General features: G+C 41.7%; 2 protein-coding genes across 3 annotated transcripts; one reads left to right on the forward strand and one right to left on the reverse strand.

Moving 5' to 3' along the window:
- Window positions 1-2,688: 2,688 nt before the first annotated feature.
- Window positions 2,689-13,369, reverse strand: LIAS (lipoic acid synthetase). 2 transcript variants are annotated; one of them, XM_069791495.1, is made up of 11 exons: window positions 13,233-13,369; window positions 12,308-12,480; window positions 11,535-11,628; window positions 10,506-10,586; window positions 10,118-10,274; window positions 9,207-9,264; window positions 8,010-8,138; window positions 7,250-7,395; window positions 5,480-5,550; window positions 4,578-4,689; window positions 2,689-3,624 (listed from the first exon to the last, which is right to left on the reverse strand). In XM_069791495.1, the coding sequence occupies exons 1-11, from the start codon at window positions 13,314-13,316 to the stop codon at window positions 3,572-3,574; spliced, it is 1,158 nt and encodes a 385-aa protein (XP_069647596.1). In that variant the 5' UTR covers window positions 13,317-13,369; the 3' UTR covers window positions 2,689-3,571. The 2 variants fall into 2 exon arrangements, with proteins under 2 accessions (XP_069647596.1, XP_069647587.1); XM_069791486.1 differs by having other exon boundaries at window positions 13,197-13,344.
- An 87-nt stretch (window positions 13,370-13,456) lies between these two features.
- RPL9 (ribosomal protein L9) lies at window positions 13,457-18,896 on the forward strand. The gene is made up of 8 exons (XM_069791547.1): window positions 13,457-13,528; window positions 13,980-14,026; window positions 14,110-14,225; window positions 15,096-15,191; window positions 15,515-15,647; window positions 17,058-17,138; window positions 17,625-17,743; window positions 18,780-18,896. Exons 2-7 carry the CDS (start codon window positions 13,981-13,983, stop codon window positions 17,729-17,731), a joined length of 579 nt encoding a protein of 192 aa, XP_069647648.1. The 5' UTR covers window positions 13,457-13,528; window position 13,980; the 3' UTR covers window positions 17,732-17,743; window positions 18,780-18,896.
- The last annotated feature ends 1,602 nt before the right edge of the window (window positions 18,897-20,498 follow it).

Below are 20,498 nucleotides of genomic sequence, written 5' to 3' on the forward strand. Positions count from 1 at the left end.
ATGAGAACTGTGTAATATGAGTAATGGACTCCTGTGCTCTGAAATTCTTTTTTATGGGGTTCTTAATAAAATGCAATCCCACAGTAACACTGCTTTTCACTGCAAAAATGTGAATAAAACAGCTGAAGCAAATCCAGCTTTAATACAAGCCTATGAATAGAATGATACAGACTGCATAAATTAACTCTTAGCCAAGATGTGCATAGACAAATTGTAAATGCCAGGCAAGATGTACCATTTCTTCTGTGTAACTGTGTTCAACCCTTTATACAGCTAAAACTAGTCTAGTTCCAGGCATATGATAGCCAAGAATATTGCGAGTGAATAGAACAAACACATTTTTGACCAAGACTAGTTAGTATAGGAGCAGTTAGTGGTGAGATTTTTATACTGGCCAACATGTTTATGCTTCTATCACTTGAGGTTCTTCTGTTGATCTAAAATTCATAGTAGCACTCTAATCTTGCTCAACAGCTAAAGCTTGAAATAAATTGTAAAACAATGCATGCAGGAAAGCATAATGGGTTATCTGATTGATTTAGGAATACTGGGGTCAGTTTTCATTACTTGCTTTTTCTATTCCAAGCTGAGAATTTCTATTTCAAGTTGAACATCTGCAATAAGTTGCCACGTGTTGTAGTAAAGAAGCATAAATATTTGCCATCCTTTTAAAGGAAGGGGACACCAATATTAATTATCGATCAAGTGGGGAAAAAAATTAAAAACTATTCTTAAGTGAACACTGGCTTTGTTGATTTAACCTACAGACTTGAAGTCACTGCAAAATGCAGCAGTTCTCTAGTCAGCTGTGTAACACTTAATTATGCTTCACACAGTGTAGCAGATTGATGTAATGATGCTAAAAAAGGCTATTCATTCTTTTAAAGCGTCTGTGTCAACTTGAAGTCATATTCCCAAAACTCAGTTTGATGTTTTCCTGATTGCAAGGAAGATTAATGTTTCTTAAAATATTTTGTGGCTGCTTTGTGAAACAAACTGACAGAATGAAGTGATTGACATACAAAAAGAAAATGTCACTAAACATGAAACTTCATTGGAAGCAAAACTGAGATAGCACAGGTTTCATGACTGAATTTATAACCTGGAGTTCTGAGAGTCTGGTGCTTTAACATATAGATATGGAAAAAGTGAATGGGCAAGAGGGAAGGAAGAGGGTTGTAAAAGCAGGATTTCCTAACTAGGAGAAGAACTTTAGGATTTATCCTCAAAAACCCTTAAAAACGAAACACCCCTCCAAGCTATGAAGTCAAAAATTGACTGCTTTCATTAGAAACCTCAGCAAAACATGCAGTTAGAAAACAGCTTATGTAGCTTCTGAAACTTGGTACCAGCTGGCAGACAGTTGTGTAAAAGCATGACATCATCTTCCAAACCACCCAGCAGCAATTCATAAGATAATTCTAACATGAAATAACATTGGACTGTGTTTTCAGAAGCATTATTTCTCCCACTGTAAAGAAGTAATGGATAATTACTGTGCAATGTCCTCTTGTTCCAGTTTGATAATAGCTGTATGGCTCAATTCCTTTTTCCATATTTCTGGTGTTGATATGCTGAAAGAGCAGTAACTTGGCAAAAGCTACAGTAATATTCTGTTAAATCTGCTCTGTAGGCTAAGTCAAAACCATTATTTATAGTAGGACCTCTAATAAAGGCTGGCAGCTGGTAAATGTGTGGGTATCCTGGAGTTAATGTTGCACCCCTCCCTGCCTGCTGCTGGGGAGTATTGGATTTCCTTACCACAGCTGATAACCTTCCACTGCTCTGGTATTCAATGTACCCCAGCTGAAGCAAGGCATTTTTGGCTCAAAGTATGCCTGGTCTTTCCAAGACTAGTGGTCAGACTTTTTTTTTTCCATTTAAATTTTAGAATTCATTATTAATATTTTTTAATAAAAAAAAAAGCCTTGCCTTTCTCTCTGCTTTTACAAAGTACAGCTATTATGACTTACGTTTCTCTGTTCTTCCCCTCTGTTCCTCATGGCTCAGGCTTCTCTTTCCCTAATTTACACTTCCATTATGCTGCTTAATTAGTACATTCCTTCTAGCTTAAGGCTATTTGTCTTCATAATGCTTTAATACTGCTATACTTCATACTTCATTTTGTGAAGTGTCAGTTGTGCATCACTGCCCTCAGTGGTATAATCTGATTTTTGTTGTTCATGACAATATCAAGTTTCTCCTATATATTAACTTGCTAATTAGCTGTCTTCCTTCTACTATCCTGCTGAGTTGGGGGTGGGTGGAGGGTCCATTCTCGTTCATATACATTACAGTAGTTTAGTAAAAGTACTACAGCCAGCCATAGGATTACCTGCTCGGTGATGGGACTAGATAACAAGTTCCTGGCACGTTTCCCAAATAACCTCATGAAGATACAGCTGAAGCCAGTTCAAATATGTTATCTAATGTCTGTAGCAGACAACTGAGAATTATTAGGGAGAGGTGCATTTTGAACTATCAATCATGATTGTAAAGAAAATTTATAGCTGCTAGTATACCATAAGCCATGTTTTCATTTCTGCTTGAGCTTAGTACAATATGTAATGCATTTCACATTTCATCCACAATGCAATTCACTTCTTTGCATTCAGATTTAACAGCCAGACCAGGTCTTAAGGGGGCAGGTAACTAGACTGATTAAACACAACCACCACACCCTTAGACTGGGTTTTTAACTCCCCTTTAATAAGACAATACCTATGGAGTAGAAGCACAGTACAGAATAGCAGCACTTCTGCATACCCAATACCAAAGAAGCACCTGTGCAACTCAGGTTTGTTACAGTCACATACCCAAATGAGGGGTGGCTCTATTTATGCTGTTACAGCAACTCTGATTTTCCATATGGTTTAAATTATATGGTAGCTACACAAGGTTAATTGTCTTGTCACAAAGCGCTCTTGTTTTCTTCAACTTGATACCTTGTGTTTACCAAGGCTCACACTTAAGAGACATGCAAGCACCTGAAAAGCATTAGCTATCATCAGAATGGTACAGCTCATTTTCTTAAGCTGCAGGTAAGAGATGCCATCTCTTGAAGGAGTATTACCAGCACTTACTCTGGTATAGTTCAAGATAGCCCTAATCTGGTCCTTTGCCCCTGCAAGCTTGTGTTACATAATGGTAAGATACATCAAAATATCAGTACCTTTCAAATTTATTATTATCTGTTAGCATCTTCACAAGTATTAACTGCAGCAACACTGATGGTAGTATCAAACCTGTTTACTTAAATCTGTCAAAATTTTGGTTTGGTTTTTTTTTTTTAGCTTACATTTCTTCCACCTCAGTTCCATCACTCTTCCAAATCAGTTCTATCTCCTGGCTTCTTGCTGAACACTAGAAGTACTATGTAGTTGTACCCTTGCCAGAAGAAATGAGGTAAAATAATGTGAAGTGTTTTGGTGAGAGAAAAGTGTTCTGGAAAGATAGTAAGTTTATTCATACATCCACCATCTGGTCTTCCGCATTTCTGGAACTGAGTATAATTATGCGCTGAAAAAAGGATCCTTAAAACTGGCTGCTTTAAATAGGTTCACTCTCATTTTCAGATGGCTTTTGTCTTTCTTTTTTCTACTAAGTTCTTCAAGAAGAATTCACCTAATTAAAAGGCAAAAAAGCACCAAAATGATTTGTAGGTATTTCAGTGAAGTAAAGCAAAACAATACAAATCCTTACTTAATGCAAGTATTCTATTCTACAATACAATTGTCCTTACCAGTACTTTATAATAATTCAATTCTATACAACAGCACTTTCAGCATACATATATACAGCAGGGACATAAAAAAAAAACCCAAACCAAAACCCATAACCCAACACACAACCCCTTCACTCCCCAAATCCTGATCTTTCTCAGGCCCAATTTTATGAAATAGCTCTGGTTCTTTGTACTTTCCAACAGGCAAAAGTGAATTGATTTAATTAAAAATTAATTCCTATTTCATAAAGTTATCAGTAACTTACAGTGAAACCTGCTATAAATCTCGTTTGAGCTGGCAGTAAAACAGTCCAAGAAGCAAGGTGCCCCAGATGTGTCTTCTCTGCCCTCTCTTTAGGAAAAAGCAGGATGTTGGATCTACACCACAGTTCCATTAATATCAGCTGCTACTTAGTACTCAGTGCTCTGTCAGAAAAAGCACTGCCATAAATGTGTCTAATTATTTCTAAGGCACTGTAAATAAATTCTGCCTAAAACAACAAAACTGCATCACAAAGGGCCCCATTAAACCCCGAAGCATCCAAGAGGTGGAACGTAAAGGAAGTCTTGCAAATTGGGTACCCTTTATCCTGCCCCATGTATTAAGTAGAGTACAAACTAGGTTTGGTACAAAAAATTAGCTTAAGCAGCACAGCAGCTGTACAAATACCAATTACTGTCATACTGATGCCTTTACATGACCTATAGAAGGTAGTAAGTGTAAATTAAAAAAAAAAAAGATGACTATATGAGGTGTCCTTGAGCTAAGGTGAGCTTTGTTGCTTATTACTTCACCATTTTAACTTTATATAATGTTATGTGCTGAAGAATCTAATGCTTTTCAGTAGTTTACCTGCTTTATAGGAGGAGCGCACTAAAGGCCCACTAGCAGTGTAATGGAATCCAAGATCATTTCCTACTTTTTCCCAGTACTTAAATTTTTCAGGAGTTATGTACTCCTCAACCTGAGTGAAAAGAATTAATTTTGATCAGGTATTAATGCAAAGGAAATGGCTATAGCTAGCATGCAGTGACATGAAACACAGTTATATGGCAAGTTCAAAATTTTACACTCCAAAACTTTCAGCAGTCAAGTCACAAACTGAATTTTCTCTCTGCTTTCTACCAAAAGAATACATTTTATTTGCTTTTCAGATTTAGCTGAAAAGTTTAGAATTTAATTTCTAGTTGTTGCTTTATCATTTTCTTGACTCTGTTTTTGAAAGGGCCTTTCGAGCAAACATTTTTTTCCTCCACGTTACTATATAAAAAAACCCCAATAGTCCTACAAATCTCTTCACTAACAGTTATTTCAGTGAAAGATAGTAACAGAACAAAGATTCAAGCTCTGGACAGATTACAGAAGGAGAAAATGGTCATTTCCTCAGCTAAAGTGGCACCATTAAGGGAGACCCTATGAGAGAGTGAAAGGGAGCTGGCCTGAGCCGTTATTTTTGAGATAGATACACAGTGAGACTCTTGTTTTCCAGAATCATGCCTCAGCTCCAGCTGTCTCCCCAGCTAATAGCAACAAGTAGCAATGGGAGTCTGCAGAATATGGAAGGGATTAAATGGCTGACGTCATTTTTAGTGAAGAGTCCATAACAGATGAAGATCAGGTTAAACAAGAAAGGAAATTTTTCCCAACATCTGCAGTTAAGGTAAATATGCATATCAAGTATGAATTTGAAAGAGGGAACTTGACTGTGCAAGGTACAGACCATAGGACTGCCTATAAATTAAAGGCATTTTTACCTTTAGGTGACGTTTTGTTGGTTGCATGTACTGTCCTAGGGTCAAACAATCTACATCTGCTTCCCGCAATACTGTAAAAACAAAATTCCCTATTAGTGGCAGAAGGATCACAAGGGATTGTCAGCAATTAGAAAACACCCTCCTTCCAAGTCTGAGCAAAGGTCACTCCACAGCACCCCAAGGGGGTTACATTCTGCTCTCCAGCAAAGGAAACCTGCAACCTCCATGAGAGTAGCCTCATACCTCATTCTGAGCTCCATGCTGCTGCAAGACCTGAGCTATCTAGTTTAAAGCTGGAGAGAATACCACTGCGCTGTACTCGCTGCAGTCACGTGTCTCACTGCAGAGATGACATGCTCTTGTCTTTTTTGTCTCACAGCTTTTCATTGTGGCTTTAGGTCAGAGCCCTCATTTGACAAAAAATGGATGCGTGCACATATACTTGGCACTTCTCCACTGTTTCAAGCGTCTTCATGCTGAAAAGATGCGGGCAGTTCTAAAGAGCTATAAACCCAAGGGAAATTGCCAACATCTTTTGCCAGTTTTACACACTGAAGGAGGTATGTTTGTTTTGATGCCTGCAAAATCTCATCGACTTTGTATGCTGAAATTTGAGTATATACTAGAATCAGTATACAGCAAATGAATTCAGGTAGTCTGCTTACAGAGGGAAATCCAGACACCTGACAGTCAGCTAGCCTGAAGAATTATGTTCACCGCAGCTAGTGGGATGTTCCAAACAAAGGGATGGCTAAGGAATCATCTTAATATCTCCATGTATCTTCTGGCTACTTGGGCTGGTTGCCCCCAAGTCAAATAGAAAGAAAAGACTGTGTTTTGGTTACATCATCACACTCACTGTTACCCTGGACTATCAGTTTAGACTGATACGGTTCTGTAAAGAAACTGGTTCAATACCAGCACATTTACCTGTTCTTTAACTTGTACCCACAGGAGGGAAGGAGAACAAAATTAGAGTAACTGAATGAATGCGGTGGGTAACACTTTGCCTCCGAATACAGCCACGAAAGTGGCCTGAAAACAAATAGCACCAAATCTGAACTTTCATACTGTTGTGGCTAGGAAATGCTAGGCAGGAAGAATGGGGAAATCAGGAACTGTAATTTTATGGCCCAGTTTGTGGGACAGCTGCAGAAAAACTAGACTATATCACTGCATTCTAATATATGGGTTGTTGTACACAAAATAAAGTACCAGGTAGACATTCTTTCAGGATATGGGAGAAATGCCATAGGATTTATCAATTTCTTCCTACAAGCAAACTGCATTCACTTGCCACTGTGAAATTTTCTCCTCTTAAAAATACATTTACATGAAAACGTAAGAACATGCTACACCTCTGAGGATAGTAACTTTTTTTGCACCTAAGCTGAAATAAATTATTTTAAACAATTAGGTCTGCTATTTCTAAAGAGGAATGCACAATAAGGCAACTATGTTGCAAGCCCACTATTTAAGTACAGCAAAGATAAGAATGTTAATGTAGTCACTCAAAGAAAGTCATAATTTCCACTGAACTCAACATGAGCTGGATCTACCTGTCAAATTGAACCTGAAAGCCATGTGAAGCCAAGTATTTCAGAAGTTCAATCCTTTTTAACCAAACTGGTCTTTTTTCCATAAAGCTTAGAAAACATCCGCGCACCAGCAAACTGATTTGCACATAGAGGCAAAGGTGCTTACAACTGTTTTGCAACGCAGTAAAATTCACAGCTGCGAATTCTGGCACGTATTTCAACACCAACTTACATTTCATTGTGGAATACACTTGTTCGTCAGTCTCGCCTAGCCCCAACATAATGGAGGTTTTAGAAATGATGCCGGGCTGGACCTCTTTAGCGTGCTTCAGCACTCGTACGGACTGCTCAAAGTTGGCTCGGGGATCACGGACCTTCCTTTTCGTATTTTCAGCAGAAGGGGGAAAAAAACACGCGCGAAAGGGTGCACGGAAGTTAGAGATGCCAAGAAAGGCGCGTCCTGCTAGTTTCTGCACAGCGAAAACGGCAACCTGGCGGTGTTGGCTGCCTAGTCGGACACCGGCCGAACGCCCCCCTCCCCCGAGGCACCACCCCACGCCACAGGATGCGCCCCAGCCCCAGTCCCCCCCCCGGCCCCGCCTGCGGCCGCCCTGGCCCCCGTACCCCGCCCCCCGCGTCCGGCCCAGCGCGGAGGCGGCCCGGGCAGGCGACACCGCCCCAGGGCCGCCCCGGCGGCCGGGGCGCGGCGCGGCGCGGGCGCCCTCTGCCGGCGGGCGGCGGGCAGGGCGGCGGCGGCGGCGCGCGAGGCAGGCTGGGAGCGGGCCCGGCCGGCGGCGCCCCCCGCGCCATTTCCCCCTGCGCCGCCCGGCCCGGCCCGGCCCGGCGCAGCCCGCCTAGGCCGGGAGCGGCAGCGGCAGCGAGAGCTTCAGCGCAGCTCCATGGCGCCGGCTCTCCTTTTCACGCCACGCCCTGTCACAAACCCCCTTGTCCCTTTGTCCTTTCTTCCCTTTCCACGTACCGGTGTCGCTTACCTCTGCAGTTCCGGCACCGTCTCCACGTTGTGGGCATACACGTCCAGTCCCGACAACGCCACTTTCTCCACAGCTTTAAGGTCCCCGCGAAAATCCGGCGTCAAGCATTCTACCAGGATTTTCGAATTCCTGAAAGGGAGAGACAAAATGAACACACCTATGGGACTTGTGTCCCTGTGGCTAAAAAAACTCAGTACAGCAAAAAAACCCAACAGCACTAAACCAACAACGCCCTGATAAGCAAAGTTAACTCAGGACACGCTTCTAAAACAACAGATTTCTGCAAATACTTGTATTACGATTCAAACAAAACCGCATGTGTTCAACTCCCAATTTTACTGAGGCGAGCTGGAACAGAACAAAAGCCAAATAATAAATCTAAAAGCAATTCCAACCGTCTCTTGAACAATCACCGTTTATGCGTGATTTTTCAGGTGTCGTCATTGCATGTTAACTTAACGTGAGTTTCACCTCATAGCTCCAAACTACAGAGGAGCTGTAATCCTGCCTACTGGGATGAGAAGACTCTGCATTATCGCCCTGGACTCTAATCTTGGTGTCCAGGAGCCAGACTTCAGCTCAGAAAGGCAGGCTGGGAAAACTGCGGGAACCTTTCAAGTGCCAAGATACACTGGATAAGGACTTAAATGAGGTTATACGGATTAAATCTGCAGGTAGACAAGTATGCTATCAAATGGCGTACAGGGCGCCAATGTAGAACGAAGGCGGCGCAGCTAGGGAAAGCAGGAAGGTACAATCACGGACTTAGAAACAGCCATGGTGGGAACGCGCAAAGCAATCTGATCGCTGCTGAAAGAGAAACCCGACTTCTTCTGTCATGTGGTGACACTGTTACCTAAATCCCCTGTGTTTGAGCCCCAAGCTTTGAGAATGAGCATACCTCAAAAGTATGTACTCATTTCCTGGTAAACCAGCTGCCTGTTCAAAGAAATAATACAGTGCTTAGCTTTAAATAAGCCTGGGCTAAACCAGAAATGCATCCAAATTCAAAACATTTTAGGGCCGTTACATGAGAAAGATGAAAAACACGAAAAAACCCAATGGGGACAGATAGGCTAAAGGCAGACTTTTGTATTTGCGTGCCTGGAATAATCCAGCTAAAGGTAGTGTTGACCTATATGCAGTACCACATTCTAAAGTTTTAATAATAATAATAGTGACACATTAATGATATACCTTTCTTTCAGATGAGAGACTGTCTTTGCAAAGTGTTCTGCTCCACCGTCAGGCATATCTAGAAGCATTTCAATTATTCAGTTAACCTTTCTGTTCAAGAAATTTATTTATTTATTAGCAAAGCCACAAAAAAACTACAGATTCAAATTTAAATGCAAAATAATAAAGCAGTCAAACCCCAGACTTATCTTAACTGCTTATGCCAAAGTTTTGCAACAGATATTCTGCCAAGCCTTCTTCTGCACAAAGCCTAACTGTGATCATCTAGGGCAGACTTCAAATGTTTACTCCGAATTTACCCGTCTCTACGTTCACTGTCAGCCTGAGCACAGAATTAATCTATTTATGGTTTTGGTCTGAGAAACAGTTCTACAAAAATTGAAATATATATATTATTTCTCTTTTACTGTAAGCCACTGGACTTTCCACCATACTGAAAAGCCTTTACAACGGTTTCCCCCACCTATGTGGTGCCACCACAAAGGAGCTACTACAACCTTAGAAAAAGGCAACTTTCAGTTTTGTTAAGTATAATATATTCCAGGTTTAGTTTTGGGAAGGAAGTTCTGTAATGGTATTGTACATGAATGTTTGTGGGGTGGGTTTTTTTGCTAATCAAGTAATAGAATATGGTGTATACATATGTATTTTGCAAAAAATGAGTTATAAAATATTTAGTATTGTAATATTCTTGATGTTTAATAACAGTGTAACTTCTGTTATGTTTTACCAGACATAGAGAAATACTAAGAATATGTAGAAACTTTCCAAAGTTTCAGCACTGTCGACTCCTTTAAAATAGCAATCCAGAACAATTGCGCCGAGTGATAAATGTTTATCAAGGTCTGTGTTTATGCCATGTAATGCCTATGAGAGCTTAGACTGGAAGAGATGAGAGACAACATACTAACCGTCTCTGTCCACAGACGTCAATACAACATAATCCAAGCCCCACTCAGCTATAGCCTTTGCTGTGTTGTAAGGCTCCTTGGGATCCAGTGGAGGTGGATTTTTTGCTGTCTTTACTGAACAAAATCTGCAACCTCTAGTGCATGTGTCACCCATCAGCTGAAATAAGAAAGACATTCCTACCTTTACATTGTACACATCACTATTGCTCAGCTGAGAAAAAGCTGCATGACCTAGGTCAGATAAATCCCAATACTGAGCAAAAAACCTAGGACAGTGCTTTACTCAAATTACTTGTAATAAACCCACTCCACTACAGTAGAGATTCAACAGTACACTACAAACACCTCAAACATTAATAGAATACTTAAGAAATGGTTAATGGCTTACCATAATAGTAGCTGTAGCTGTAGCATATTCACCACCTCCCCAGCATTCTCCAATGTTGGGACAACGTGCTTCTTCACATACCTAAAGGTAAAAGACAGTAATGTACCTGTCTTTTTTCCGTACTATTATTAAAAATTATTATTATTGATGAGTTTCAATACTAGCCTACAAACAAAACATAAATTCCTTCTGCGATAAATGAGGAAATGAAGTTACATGTTGTTCTGTAAGAAGTCATTAGAATAAATAGGAAGAATTGTTTCCTGACATCCATTACCACTCTTTTCCTCTACTTCACAACTCCCAAAAACTCCTCAACCACATAACTGCCTTTTTAATTAGCACAGATTGTCATTAACATTTTAAATTTAAAAACTGATAAAAAGTTCACAAAGCCTATGATGCATCAAAGCATGTTCTTACTCTGGAAAAAAAAAAAAAAAAGAAAAAAGCTCTCCATGCATACCCCACTGTAGCGTTCGCCACATATCAAGGTGCCGCGATTAGATCACTGGTCGGCCCGGACCAGGGAAAGAGACAGATAACACACACAGTGTGAGCACCAACTTCCGCCTTTTATTGCGCAGTCAATTCCTTTTATACTAACAAGGGTAGGCGGGATTACCAACACATCATAAGGCTGCGACTAACCCTCTAACTTTCCGTGACATCGCGAGATCTTCCAAACACCGAACCCTACACCCCACCACTTTTTACTGTCTGAAAGGTATATTTAATGAAATACGTATATTTCTAGAATTTCTTTTCATGCAAAACATGTATGTAACTCTGAAATTATGTGTGTTTCCATTAAAAGAGTCACACATAGCATCTTCTGATCTCTTTGGTGATGCAAATAGTAAACCCTAGTATTTAAAATCACAGCAGGAAAAATGTGAAATTGGGCTTGGTTTCAGCATTGAAGATCACACAAGACACGGTTTCTACCTGGCCTCCACAGAGAAATAATTTTGTATCTCTAAAAAATGCCTTATTTCTACAGGAAAACTTGGTTGGTACTAGATTTACCGTATGAAGATTTAAACTTCTCAAGGTATTCTTTAGTTTATTGTAGTTCTTTCCCATGGGAATCTTTGTTTTCAGCCATGGAGGAAGTCGCAGCCTGAATAACATCAAGCAAACATAAAAATTAATAAATTATTTACAGGGTAAGCTTCCATTAATTTCATAGATCCACTTTAATTTGTTACAGATCCCAACTAGGAAAGGTTCCTTGAAAACTGATGCAACTCAGCAACCAATATTAGCACCATTCATTCATAACAGACTTCTCTCTTCGATGTTTTTCATCATCCCAACATTCAAGAATAGGAGTTTGTTGTCATTGGAACATGTGCACCAGTGGGATTTAATAGTGCCACACTGGAGACTGCAACAATTAATGGCAACATATGTTACACAGCTATCACAAAAGTCTGATCAAATTTATAACTGGAAATATGGGAGTTTTAAGTATTTTTTAATTGAGTCTTCATTTTTTCTTTAATTCTATCAACAATATTTTTTCAACACTCAAGTAGGGTATACTCACCTACTGATGCACATTTGTAATTTAATACAGGCCATGGCATAGGCACTCAAGTGAGAAAACACCACCATGTCTTCATGGTTTGTTACGCATTTGAAGTTAATAATGTGTTTGTTCTTTCTTGAAAAATTATGAAACTTGCAAACCAGTATGGCAGAATTTAATAAAAATACATTGTATACGCTTTGTAGTTAATACTAAACGCAGAAGATAGTGTGTGGAAGCAACTGCAGTTATTCAAAATCACGGTTACCTTTCTCCTTTCTGACGCTTTAAATTGCCTTTATACTCAGCCCACGTGCTCTTGTCTGACAACTCTCCAGATACAAAGTCTTGTAAGTCTGGTCCATTTTGCAGGAACTCTTTTTTTTCCTCCAGCGAAGACCCTGATGTCCTGTACTGGTTACACACGTGGCTCCCAGACACCTAAAAGAAGCAACGCTGTAATTTATTGAATTATAAATGTACTAGCATGATATGCTAAACAACTGCTTGTCCTTTCGGGGGTTAATGTACACTTTGTCTAAGCATTTTCCCAATTGCCTTTGAGTTAAACATACAATTCTCTTCTTCGTCTGAAGCCACGTGAAAGAAAAAGCACGATCTCTCCCAAAATACCTTCGTTCCAAACCAAGTTATACAGGTTTCGCGTATCAGTAGCATCGCATGGATTAATTCGAGATTTCGGGGCTGGAACGCAAGGCGTTGAGCCGATCGAGGGCTCGCTGCCGAGCCGTGAACGGACGCTCGTTATTTCGGTGGAGATACGGTAGCAGGGGTCGGGCTCTCGGAAGCGGGGCGGGAAGCCGGTGGGGCCCGTGGCTCCCCTTTCTGTCACTGAGCGTGCCTGCGGGGGCACGGGCACGGGCACGGGCACGGGCACGGCCGCTCCCCGCTTCCCTCACGTCCCGACACCGGACCGCCGCGGCCACCCAGGGCTCTGCCCGCCGCCGACCACCGCTGTCACGGCAGCCCCCGGCCATCAAGAGACGAGCTCGGATGACAGCATCGTCTTCTGCCACCGCGACGCGCCCCGTCCCCTCACCTCACCTCACCGGGGGTCCGTCCCGAGGTCCCCCTATCTGCCCGGACGCAACGCCCACCCCAGGGTACGCTTCGCGGCCCGCCGTCCGGCGCCCCACCTTGCGGCACACCGCCCTGAGGCGGCGCCCACTCACCCATCCCTGGGGCCCCCCCAGCAGCAGCCGCCGGGCGGCCGTGGCGGCGGCCCCGCGGCAGCGGCCCCGCGGCAGCAGCGACATGGCGGCGCCTACTGAGCGGCCGGCCCGATCGATCCTCTCAGTGCTCGGCCGCCCCGCCTGGCCGCCCCCGGCAGCTCACAGCGCATCGGGCCTCGGCTGCTCTCGCCTCGTCGACGGCTACCTCGGCGCGATGACGCCAGGGGGGTGGCCGGATCGGCTACAAGTACGCGATGACGTCAGACGCTGCCTCTTTCCGCTCTGCTTGCTGCGAGGTGAGGCGCGGGCCGCCGGCGGTATCCGGGGCCATCCGCGGCGGGCAGCCCCCCCGAGCGCCCCGCCGGGGCGCGGGCAGCCTCCCGGGGCGGCGCCGGGCCCAGCCGCCGCGTTCCGTCCCCAGCCCTGCGGGAAAGACGCCGCCGGGATGGCGCCTTCCCCCCCCCCCCTTCCCCCGGCGGTTTTAGGCCCGGGCTGGGCCCCGCTGTGGAGTTGAGCGCTGAGGCCGCCGCGTCTCGCCGCTGCTCTGGGCCCGGGGCGGGGTGTATCGGTGTTGGAAGCGGAGCCCGGCGCCGCGGCGGCTCGGAGGTGGCAGAAGGGAGGCGGGGGGCATCGGGTGGGCGCTTGGTAGTTGCGCGTTCCAGGGTTCGTGCGGGGGAGGAGCGGAGGGGGCGCAGAAAAAGGGCCTTGTCTTCAGGGTTTGCAGCCTCTTTCGGTTGTCCTTCGTAGGATGAAGACCATTCTCAGCAACCAGACCGTTGACATCCCCGAGCAAGGTATGTCTGCGTCTGCATTCGAAAGGCGTTTTGTGGTGCTGACCCCGCAGCCGGTTAATGTGCGTCTGCCTTCTGATTTCCAGTCAGTGTTTCACTGAAGGGCCGGACAGTCATCGTAAAGGGCCCCAGAGGAACCTTGCGAAGGGATTTTAACCACATCAATGTGGAGCTGTCCCTCCTGGGAAAGAAACACAAGAAGGTGAGCACTGCGGAGGTCATTTCTCTGCCCAGAGAGGGAGGGTTAGCTTTACAGTTAGCTTTAAAACTTCTTGATAGTGTAGGAGATTGAACCAAAACTTTTAGCCACAGATAAGTTATTTAGTTTTTCGCTTGTTTTTGTGTTTTCTGGAAGAGCCTGGTCTCATGGAACATTGGGACCTGCTCGGGAACTGGAATTCTTGGAATTTCTCTGATACATTGGAGTGAATTTGTTGATTGATATTCTTTTGTACTTACAAACAAGTAGTTACTGGGAAGGGGATTGATCATTGTATGATCATTGTATGCTGTGTTTTATGAACTGGCTAGTTTTATTTAGATAAAACTAAATCTCTACGTTTAATTTCCAGAATTGGCAAGTTAGCATCAGGAGAGCAGATGTATTCTAAATAAATGCATAATATTCTTGTACTGTCTTAAAAACCACAAAAAAAAAAAAAAGGGGAAGAGCGGCTGATTTTGGGTACTTTTTCAGTGTTCCATTAAAAAGTTGATAGATAGTACCTGGGAGACTGAGTTTGGAACAACCTGTTCAGTGTGTAGCGTTTCATAAAACATCTTATAGTTTAAGATGTCAGAATATCTATCTATCCCAGTTTCTCTGAAGATTTGTTAGTAATGAGATATAAAGAAAAAATTTATTTTTCATATGTCTGAGGGTTAGGACTTAAAAGACTTCTAGGTGGGCCTTTAGCAGTCTTTCAAAGAAACAAAATACCTTTGTGCTTTTGTTAGGAGGGATTCCAAGTAGTTTACCTGAAATTCTTGCTGTTAGTTTGTGACAAAAATGTTTCTAGTTCTGAAGTGTAGCTGAAAGCTATGTTATTTTTATTTATTTCTTTTAACACAGCTACGTGTTGACAAGTGGTGGGGTAACAGAAAGGAGCTGGCAACAGTTCGCACAATTTGCAGCCATGTACAGAACATGATAAAGGGTGTTACACTGGTGAGTTTTATTTTGAAATAGGATCACTCGTCATACTGACAGCAACAGACAGTCTGTTCTTTTAGTGAGAGCTTTTCTAAGCATCCAAGGTGTAGCTTTCTGTCTTTTTTTTTTTTTTTTGCACGTGCTGTCAAACAGATTGTGCAGGTGGAAGAAAGCATGAACAATAAACTCTGGATGTCTCTTGGTCTCAGTGGCTTGCCCTTGTTAAGAAACTATTTTCAATATGTTTTGGCTTTAGATATCTCCAGTAAGCTTTACGCATCTGTTTTACCTTTTGGATACATTCTGCTTTCAATATCTGTTAATGTCTTTTATCCTAGGGATTTCGTTACAAGATGAGGTCAGTGTACGCTCACTTCCCAATCAACGTAGTTATACAGGATAATGGCTCACTCGTGGAAATCCGAAACTTCTTGGGAGAGAAGTACATTCGCAGAGTCCGTATGAGGCCAGGTGAGCCTATCTGGAGATGTACTTTACTATTTCTAACTAGGGTTTCTAAACTATTTTCTTTGGGTACTGCCATTGATAACAGGAGATGGCAAGTGACTGTTGAAGCAGCATTTGCCTGTCTGAGTTTGTGTAGTCTTATGATACCTTTGCCACTGTTTAGATTTATTATTAATGCTTTTGTAGTTTCTTTTTGGTAATGAGTGTTAGCTAATAGCTAATAACTAATTTAGAGCTGGTTATTGTAATACGAGTTACAAGGAGCCCAGTGTTTACTTTCATCATTGTGAGATCTTGACAGTGTTCATAGTTGGTAAACTGCAGGTGCTTAATTTTAGATCTGTGTTTCTGTTTTAAACATTGTACATGAACTAGTTTCAGACCACATCATATTTTTGGTCTTTGAAGTGGTGTTGTATTTTGAATTTCCTGATTGTCTAGGAGCATGTATAATAAACTTCAAAATTATCATCTTACTTGTTGGTTTTACGTCTTGCATACTTGGGAGTTTTAGCAAAATGTCTAACAGAGTAGGCATCTGATGGAGCTTGTTAAATTTCTGAAAGGAGGAGACAAAACATGTCATAAACACAGTTACCTTAGGACTGTAGGGAAGGCTTTCCATGTCTTTTTTTTTTTTTTTTAATAATTCCACTTCTGGTGAAGGTATGGGTAAGGATATTTAGCGTGACTGATGGTGTTTTGGGGTAGCTTTAGGTGAAAGCTTCAGACTTGCCCAAAACCACTGGTAGATACAGTGCGGAGTTATTAGGGTGGCTTTGACTTTGATTTACTGTGGGATATTAAGGGTGGGTTCGATTATTGTATTTGATTTAAGTCACCATTTACTTCAAAGATAGTAAAGTGCTGGCTTAAAAGCTAACACCTATTGACTAATAGATCAAACTGTAAAAACTTAATTATGTTATTCTCCTTGCAATTGAAAGTTTCCTGGGATATCCTAGCGTTTACTCCTTGTGAGTCCTCGCAGTGTTGCCAGTATAAACATGGTGTGTGACATGTCAGTGGGCAGGAGTTTTTTAATGACTTAGTTTTGTTTTAATGACCATAAGAATGTGGAAAATGGCACCACCTAGCTGGCGAAGCCATGCTGGCAAAATCTCTGGCTGTAAGCAGTGTTGGTGATTAATGCTGTAACATTTAAGTAGGAATATCACTTGGTTGCTTTCAGTCCAGATCGTGACTTACACTGATCTTTGAGTGCTGAAACTGCGTGAGGGAGGACAGTCTTGGAAGGGATTTGGGGGACTCTTTTAACAAAGTCACGGAAGCTAATTATTGCCTAGATAGTACTTTATAGATCTGTAAATTGGGACAGAACGTAAATACTGTTTCTTTAGTATGCTTAACATCTTCACGAACAATGTAGATTGTGTGTTTTCCTTTCTGTAGGTGTTTCCTGTGCAGTATCTCAAGCCCAGAAAGATGAGCTGATCCTTGAAGGGAATGACATTGAATTGGTCTCCAATTCAGGTTTGTGAAAGTAGATCTGTGGGAAGATAAAAATGATACAGCCACTTTCATCTGGAGGTGTGAGCTTAGCAAACTGTTGTTGTTATCAAAACCTGAGGTAAACGACAGCTCAGAATTTTTTTTCTTCTAGTCACCATAATTGGTTTTCTTAGTTCCCTATGCTTTTTCTAAACTTAGAGACATTTTACAAGTCCACAGAACCCCTGCCTTTTTTTTTTTTTTTTTTTTTGATGGCTGCCTTGGCACCAAACTTTTCAGCTTTTCAGTTGTACGAGTGTGCAGTAATAAACTGGCACTGCCCTGGGCTGCCAAGGCAGGCTTAGCAAAATGTGTTCTGTTTTTATTAGAACCAACAGGATTTCAAGTTGGTGATTCCTTTCTCCAGATGACAGTTTCATTTGTTAGTTGAAATATCGGAGAGTAAACAAAGGCTCCGAGTTCGTTCAGACCTCTTGCTTTGTGCTAATGGTCTTACTTTGCCTGCAGCTGCCTTGATCCAGCAAGCCACTACAGTCAAGAACAAGGATATCAGGAAATTCTTGGACGGTATCTATGTCTCTGAGAAAGGAACAGTACAGCAGGCAGATGAGTAAAACTCTTAATAGGTTGGTATCATCTTAACACAGATTGTACATTTTCAATGTGGAGATGGTTATTCAATTTGGGGACTTGACAAGGTTTATCTACTTTAAGAAGGCTGTGGTTAAGCAGGTTCCCCACAGGGATGCAGTTGTGCTTGTAAAAGGCATCATAAGAGGTGTCATAAAACTTAAATTTTGCTAGGTCTTTTGACAGCAACTTTCCATCTCTCATCAACTTGGTATTATGCTGCTGTATGGAGAAATATCTAACTCTAAAGTGCTGTATTGTATGCTGTGAATGCTTGTTATGATGGTGGCTGAGAATTTAAAACCAGCTGACCTAGCATCACAGACTGGTTCACAGCTCTTTACAGAGAAGGCTCTTAGACTAATGTTCCTCCTGGTTGGACACTGACCTCACTAAAAAAAGTGGTCAGCACATAATTTATATATAAAGGTCTTCTGTGTGGTTTGTGTGTAAATGCTTGTAAACAAAGGTCAGTTTAACAATGGCAACTATTTACACTGTGTATGTACATTTGTTACTGAAGTTGAGTACAAGGATTTTGGGATAATGTAAGAATTTTAACTGCTAAAGGAATTTGATGCATTTCAGCTATGTATGATTCCATACATGGTACAGAACATTTGTGCAGGATGACTGAGACAGGCTGACTGCAAATAAAATAAATGTTGTGTACCTTCTGAAACTAAACTTGAGATGGAGCATGCAGGCAAAGTGAGTTTCATAAACTAAAATTCTTTTTATCACGAGCCAGGTACCAGATACTTGCAAGCTACTGAAAAAATTATTTTTAGTGCTGTTCTCAGTTCCTTGAGAGACAGAACAACCTGTTACCTGCTTGTTAAACAGTCGTGAGCTGTTGTGGTTGAAGGCATCTTTAAGTAATCTTGTCTGAATAAAATTAAGCAAACCCTTTGAGCTGTTGATGTCTGTCTTGCATTAAAACTATCAGATAAATTGTCATATGTCTTTAAACTTTCAATTTCACATTTGCAGTGCTAAAATCTTTCTAAAAGCTCTTAACTTTATTTACAGTTGTCTGGCTCCTGGAACAAAAGACCATGAGACATTATATCAGCAAGGACCAACTTGAAGAGTCTATACAAAACCCAAACACCATGAGATGTTTAATAAATTAAAACATATTTCATATCTTGGCCTCTTTTTTTTTTTTAAGAACTAAATGGTGATTGCATGAACCTGTTCAAGATCTTTGGCTTTTGGAGAAACAGATTGTCACAGGGTAATGCAAGATAACGTTAGCACTGTATACATGTTGCTTCACCAGACTCAGAACATTCAGACGGAAGTCTGATGGTTTGGAAACCTCATGCTGGTGGCACATGGACCCAGCAGGTAAAGCCATGAAGTGGTAGTTTTAAATCATAGCATTAAGAAATAACAAAGGCATTGTTCTCACAGAAAGAAGGCTAGTGTTCTTTCACATCATTTCAGAACCTCAAACTGCAAAAACTGATTTCCGTGTACAGTTTCTGGAGCGGAATTCAGACTTGCGATGACAGAATGTAGAGTAGAGTAAAAACAAAACTGGAGTTGGTAGAACCAGATTTGTAAGACCATTTAAACTAAATACAGAGATAGAAGAAGTAGTCTGAAAGTACAATACCTTAGCTATATTGCTCCATTAAGAAAACCAAGGGCTTGATTTCAAGAGTTCAGGCAGAGCTTATTGCTGACTTTAGCGGTTTGTGTCATCTGGGGAGATAGCTCTGTTTTTTCTTGGTTACTGATCTTGCCATGTAGCAATATCTAGATGTTGTGCTATTTCTGTACTATGATAGAAATCACACTGTCACTTGTTACATTGTTTCGAAAAAAGGTTCACAGGAAATACTGGGGTAGTGCAGAAGGTAGTTGGCAACAAGTGGCTAAAGCTTAATGTTCAGGAAAGCATCTATGCATGCGTAAGAAATTCAGAAAACTGCCCAAAGCACCCGCTTGCACAATTCTGAGTTCAACAGGGGTGTGCGGTACTACTGTCTCTAATCCTGGGAAAGTAGTGGTACTAAACTGCAGCCATGGAAGTTGTACGTGGCCTGCTTAACATTTTTATAGTAAGTTCGTGTGCTGTTCAAATCGTGCAGAGAAGGGAGTTTTCAAAAATTCTCTGTGCTCCCACGGTGCACATGGAATTCAAGAGGAGTTTCCCTGTAGTATGCTTCAGTGTGATTCCACGGTTGCTGTGAGTGATAACTAGTCGGTGTCTTTGGGTGGTGGAAGGATGTACACACCTCGAACAGTTGTGCTGGTATAACATTTTCTAGTGGAAAATGGGCCAGAGTCCCTCATCATTTTACTGGTACTTATCTTTTGAATTAATGAACCTTCTGTGATGTTGACCAATACTTGAAATATAATGGAGAAATAGTCTCATAGATCTATGGACTGAGACTCGAAGTTGGGTCAAGTATTGGGAGTTTGGGGTTGCCAATTGCTCATATCCTCAGAGTGGCACTTCCATAAAGTTTCCAGTATGTAAGTGGCCATAATAATTCATCATGTACATTATTGTTTACTTTATCATAATACATTATCATTTACCTTGTGTTTGATGCTATCTTGTGTGTTCAGATGCAGTTGGAAAAGACAATGTGTTTATATGCCTCATCTTCAGAGGTGCTGGGGAACAGGTAAAGTGAGTGTATCTGTTTTGGGGTCCTTAAGACTGAGGTAACTAGCTTTTAGTAGGAACCGGTTGGGGGTTTCACTGTGTCTTGAAAATGGTACTAGGTG

The sequence above is a fragment of the Haliaeetus albicilla genome, chromosome 1 (assembly GCF_947461875.1).
Source record: "Haliaeetus albicilla chromosome 1, bHalAlb1.1, whole genome shotgun sequence".
In the NCBI taxonomy this organism is placed as follows: domain Eukaryota; kingdom Metazoa; phylum Chordata; class Aves; order Accipitriformes; family Accipitridae; genus Haliaeetus; species Haliaeetus albicilla.

What these genes read in the sequence shown, in the direction of transcription:
- LIAS (XM_069791486.1), bottom strand. Translation starts at nt 13,316, where the DNA reads ATGTCGCTGCTGCCGCGGGGCCGCTGCCGCGGGGCCGCCGCCACGGCC. An exon ending in TCAGGGCGGTGTGCCGCAAG is followed by an intron (nt 12,481 to 13,196) that starts GTGGGGCGCCGG and finishes TGCTTCTTTTAG; the next exon opens with GTGTCTGGGAGCCACGTGTG. An exon ending in GCGCTCCTCCTATAAAGCAG is followed by an intron (nt 3,625 to 4,577) that starts GTAAACTACTGA and finishes CCTTTTAATTAG; the next exon opens with GTGAATTCTTCTTGAAGAAC.
- RPL9 (XM_069791547.1), top strand. Translation starts at nt 13,981, where the DNA reads ATGAAGACCATTCTCAGCAACCAGACCGTTGACATCCCCGAGCAAG. An exon ending in TGGGAAAGAAACACAAGAAG is followed by an intron (nt 14,226 to 15,095) that starts GTGAGCACTGCG and finishes CTTTTAACACAG; the next exon opens with CTACGTGTTGACAAGTGGTG. An exon ending in CAGAGTCCGTATGAGGCCAG is followed by an intron (nt 15,648 to 17,057) that starts GTGAGCCTATCT and finishes TCCTTTCTGTAG; the next exon opens with GTGTTTCCTGTGCAGTATCT.